The 5301-nt window shown below is 34.1% G+C and overlaps 1 protein-coding gene across 1 annotated transcript; it reads right to left on the reverse strand.

The window, feature by feature from the left end:
- Positions 1-2869: 2869 nt before the first annotated feature.
- Positions 2870-4483, reverse strand: LOC123662137 (piggyBac transposable element-derived protein 3-like). The gene is made up of 2 exons (XM_045597022.1): positions 4425-4483; positions 2870-4179 (listed from the first exon to the last, which is right to left on the reverse strand). The coding sequence occupies exons 1-2, from the start codon at positions 4456-4458 to the stop codon at positions 2870-2872; spliced, it is 1344 nt and encodes a 447-aa protein (XP_045452978.1). The 5' UTR covers positions 4459-4483.
- Positions 4484-5301: the final 818 nt, after the last annotated feature.

A 5301-nucleotide genomic window follows, 5' to 3' on the forward strand; every position in this document is an offset into this window, starting at 1 on the left:
TCAATCTTGGTAAAGTGCGTTCAGTATCCGTCAGGCCCTATTAAACTTCCCCAAGTATAGTTTGGTTAACACGAAAAATTCGAATAAGTTTCCATTTATCTGCCAATTATAGGGTATGTTAGTTTTTTTTTTTTTTATATACAATTTATTCTTCCTAAGAATTAAGATATCTCTTATGACCTTGAAGTGACAAGAATCTTACATTTATTTGTGTATTTATGTAAGATTCGAGTATTTTCAAAATATGTCTTACGACTACAGAATCATTCGTCTTTACAATTATTTTAATTTCTTGAATATATTGACTACAACATTTTGGATTGCTGTCATCATCATTACTTTGGCTTATTGCAGTCCACTGCTGGACATAGGCCTCAACAAGTTCGCGCAAAAATGGCGTGAACTCATGTGTGTTGGACTGCTATACTAGTGTCTAATTGAGAATACAACACAAAATCTGTGAAACTATTTGCCAGTGGCTGACAAAATAATTTTTCGTTCGTCTTGCCGATATGATTTAAGAAAAAAATAACTCTTATTTTACCTCATAGGAATACAAATTCCGCAAATGATTAGGGCTTTGGTTATTAGAATACCCTAATGGATGTATTTGGGTTCACGGATTTTTGCCACTTTTTCATCCAAAAATCAAATTAAAAAAAATTATAATCTAGATGACTATTGACATGTCTACTACGACCTCTGTAAGGCTTGTAAAAACATCTATACAAATAAATAAAATTGGAGTGTCTGTTTGTAATATTAAAATACCCGTTTTTTTACTAAATGCATATGGATGTGTACACGGTACATATACAAAAATATCATTTTTTATAAGTTTTGTCTGTCTGTCTGTTTGTCTGTCTGTCTGCCTGTTATTCCGGCTAGTCTGGGACACGATTTTGACGGGAACTTCACTGGTTGATGTAGTAAAGAAAGGCGAAAATTGAGAATTCTCTGTACCCTCTATTCTGTAATTTCCAACCCTTTTGCTCCTTCTTATTTAAAATCTAAATTTAATTTTCTCTCTAACACTCATTCTAGGGATCTTCGTTCTTCTCTTAACCTTACTCTATGCATACCTTCTCATAAATCTGGTTTTGTGTCTAATTCTTTTACAGTTAATGCCATCAGACTGTGGAATGAGTTACCGGTCAACATCAGGAACTCTCCTTCTCAACTTTCTTTTAAAACCCAGGTTAAAAAGTGGTACCTAAAAAAACTCTGTCAATAGCCCCTCCTTATTTATCTTTTTACTCTCCTCATCTTAGGCTTACACTAAATATAACTTCATGTCATGACATTTCTTCGTGTGTTTACTTTTGTTTGAACGTATTTTTTTTTTCTTCTCTTTTTTTTATATATTTTGTTTGTAGTATGTATATATGTATATATATAAGTATATTTATGTATTTATATGCGAATGTTTATTTTGCTTATATTGTTTTATAGTCCTACCTCAACACTTACTTTTACTATTTTTTTACGCCTTAAGGTTGACTGGTAGATAAGGCTGTACGGCCTTAAGTCCGCCTTTTGCGCAACGTGTTATCTTGATGTGTTGTTATGTTGTTTTTTTTTTTGGAGTTGTGTAATAAAGTTTAAATAAATAAATAAATAAAGAGTAACTTAGGCTACTTTTATTTTAGAAATTTATTTATTTTATTCCGAGATGGACCGACGATCTGGTCAGGGTCGCGGGAAGCTGCTGGATGCGTGCTGCGCAGAACCGATCGTCGTGGAAGCTTTAGCCCTTTCAGACCTGAGATTTTTTTTTAACTCATATCAATGTAATTTTTATAATTTTTGTAGTATCTAGTAATGTGAGTAATGAGAAAATAGTAAAAAAATTCTGTTTTTAACCAGAGTTCTTAAAGGTACATATTACGGTCGTGAGCTCTGGGTCTTACTTCTACCTGCGCACGATCGTGAGTTCCCAATTAAATGTTATATATTTAATGATTAACGTGTTAAATTGAATTTATTTGCATATGTTCACTTAAGTTATAGTGATTGGGGAGGTTTTAAACATTAAGATACATAAATAAGCGTATGTGTGATTGCATAAATGAAACCAAAAATTAATAAGAATAATTATATTTATGTTTAAGTTATTAAATCACAGTTAAGTTAATATCACACATAATGCCCTTCTGGCAAATTAAAAATAAGTAAATCGTATATTATTCTTAAAATTAAAAAACAATTAGGCTGGTAATTTAAATTCTTTCAGTCAAAAACATATCGTAAAAATTCTTTAACAAACAAAAAACCAAATGCTTTCCACGCGATAAAAATAAAAAAATCTTCTAATATTACCCTTAAGTAGAGTACCTAGCCTCATGTTTTCAGTCTTCATTATAATATATAAACTAAAATAATTAATTATTTTAGTCTTATTTAGTGTGATAAAGGTAAAAGCAGTCTTTGTCACGACTAATGCATAAATAAACATCACACTTACGAAATCTAATTTTAGACCGTGAAGAACAACTCTCGAAACGACATTTACGTGGAGCTTTTATATCATCAAAAGCAGGCAAGTGGTCGTAGCCATCGTATCTTTTGCCAACCGAAGGATTGTTTGCTGGTTTGTATCGACGGCACATATTATTTTGGATCTCAACAAGTGGAGACGATTCAAGCCGGTCTCTATCAGGTGTATTAATAAGCGTTTCAGCTATTTGAAATCTAAATGTCATTAGATCCTGAATGCGGTGTTTTGGAATACCTTTGGCTAAGGAGTCGCATCTGTATAGTCGCCAAGCGTTTACTACAACTAAGTCCATAAAGTGAAGTATAACTTTCAAAGTCCACTTACGTGTTTTCATAAACGTTCTATAGTATTCCATAGACTGGTCTAAAACATCTACACCATAAATGCATTATAGGATGTCACTATCTTTGGAGCATCGACATCAACATAACATTTTTGCTTCTTTTCGTATCGTTTAACTATTTCTATTGACGTACCACCAGTGCAGTTTGAAGCTGTAAGTACAGCTTTGCTGTCCTTCCATTTAACTAAAACTATGTCTTTAGATACTCTTTGCTCAATATCCCCCCTCTTCAACTTTTTATCGTCTTTAAAGCTCAGTTTTTGACGTTGCGGAATACGATTAGCCGTGATTGTACCGGTTCCATGATATCCGAGTTTCATTAGTTCATCCAACAAAGGGATGGTCGTAAAATATCTATCAAAAAAGATACAGCTTCCACGAGGTACACTCTGGATGAGGCGTAGCACAACTGCAGGTCCGAGTCCAAGAGGGTGCGAAAGTGCGGGATTTTGGCCATAATATATTTCGAAATCAACCATGAGCCCTTCACTAGTGGTGACAACAAAATTTTTAAGACCTACTGGGCGAGGCTTGTTTTTAACTAATTGTCTGAGGTGACACTTCCCTGTGAAGGGAATGATTTGTTCATCTACCGAATACCTTCCAGGCGTTCTTAAAATTTTTTTGCAGCCATTTTTGACTGCATTAATTACCGGTTGCACCTTCCAGAGAGGATTAACTGAGTCTTGAGAGGGTGGAGAATCTGTTTCCACTACGTGTAAATTATTTCGCAACGTCATAAGTCGGTCTCTTGTCATTGCACACGTTATCATTTCAATATTAATTTTTTGTCTCCAATACATAGCGATTCTAGGATAAGATAAAATTCCCATCATAAGGTGAGTACCATAAAGTATTTTCATTTCATGTTTAGTAGTTTTTAATATATCGCCAGTTTTTCTCATGTGATACATATTTGTACATATTGACATGTGTTCAAAAAAATCGTCATTGTAATAATCTTGGAAGTATTCAATAGGTGATCTAATTACAATCGGTTCTGGGTGGTCAGAGTAATTGTGTGACTTATCGATAAAATTAGTTTTTTTCCAAATACGTGGAGGTTGACTTACTTTCACTTTGATCAGATTATTGAGTTTTTTGGTAGCTGAGGGTCCTCCCTCATTGTTATCTTGAACATCAATAGTAGAAATCTTCCTTTTTTTGCCTCCCTTACGCGGTGGTGTCGAGTCAGCTACACAAGGTTCTTCGTTTGGTGCCAAGTCTTCATTTTCAACCTGCGGCGCGAAAAATTCTTCATCAGCATCGTCCACTTCTAAGTCCGAGTATTTTCCATCCTGCAGCAAGCTAAGCACTAGCTCTTCATTTAATGGTAACCCTAAAATAAAATAAAATACTAAAAAAACACATAAAATTACACTAACTCACTTTTGTGCGTTAGTACAATTGCGACCTTGAGCTCACGATCTTGCTATACCTACTTTGCAACGGTATAATTTCATAATCAGATATATTTTACATAATATGTTTATAATATTCGATTCCTTAACCTTTAAACAATGTATAAACATTTGAAGAATGATATAAAACAAATAAAATTTGGTAAAAATAAGTAAAACTTACGATGTCTTGTCCGGGAGTCAGTGAACGCAGCCATCTTGCCGGCCGGCCCGCACGTAACGACTACTACACTTTTCGGCGAATACGAGTTCCTATTGGTTGCTTGACGAACTCACGATGATGTGATTTCGGTTTGGTGCTTAGAAACGAATTTCGCGCGGATTTTGAATTTTTTGAAAATGTAACTCACGATCATGTGACTCAGGTTCGAAAGGGTTAGGGGCTTATTCCCAGCAGTGGGCGTTCGTGAGCTGATGATGATTATGATGATTTATTTTATAACTCTGCGAGCTGAACAATAACTTTTTTGTTAAATTCACAGCTAGTTTGTCATAAGACAGAATTGAACTCACGATTATTAGCGTAACAGTTACTTTCTCTTACCATGTTCTTTCTTAAAATTTTCTTGCTTATATCGCTATAATTCCCTTGACTCATTAATCGTTTCCAAGATCAGATGAGCTACTGCGATGTTTTACTTAAATTTGTTTGATATCTCCCCTGTCCCCTATAACAAGAGTTTTTACACAGAATGTTTCAATTTCGACGACGCATTAGTACAATGGTCACAGCTCTGGCTTGGATATTCTATTACATACAGACGATTGTTTCCGGACTCCCGACCAGGAGTACGTTCTATTGGTGCCGTTGAGTTGAGGTATTTAATTATTTATTAAGGAAATAAAATTACATATTTTATTCTAGAACTCTTTAAGATTAAAAAAAAAATAAGCTTAGAACCACTGAATGAAACAATATGTAGACAAATAAAGGTGTGAGCTAGTTAGACAAATATAGTTCACTAATCTTTAAGGCGTTATTTTTGCTTTATAAAAATTGGGACGAATTAATTTAAGAAGCTATTTGTACATCTTGTATT

This window comes from Melitaea cinxia, chromosome 18, assembly GCF_905220565.1.
Source record: "Melitaea cinxia chromosome 18, ilMelCinx1.1, whole genome shotgun sequence".
NCBI lineage: Eukaryota > Metazoa > Arthropoda > Insecta > Lepidoptera > Nymphalidae > Melitaea > Melitaea cinxia.

Excerpts from the sequence above, each read along its gene's own strand:
- LOC123662137 (XM_045597022.1), bottom strand. The coding sequence starts at position 4,458 with ATGGCTGCGTTCACTGACTCCCGGACAAGACATC. Across the intron at positions 4,180-4,424 it reads TGACTCCCGGACAAGACATC|GGTTACCATTAAATGAAGAG; the intron begins GTAAGTTTTACT and ends ATTTTATTTTAG.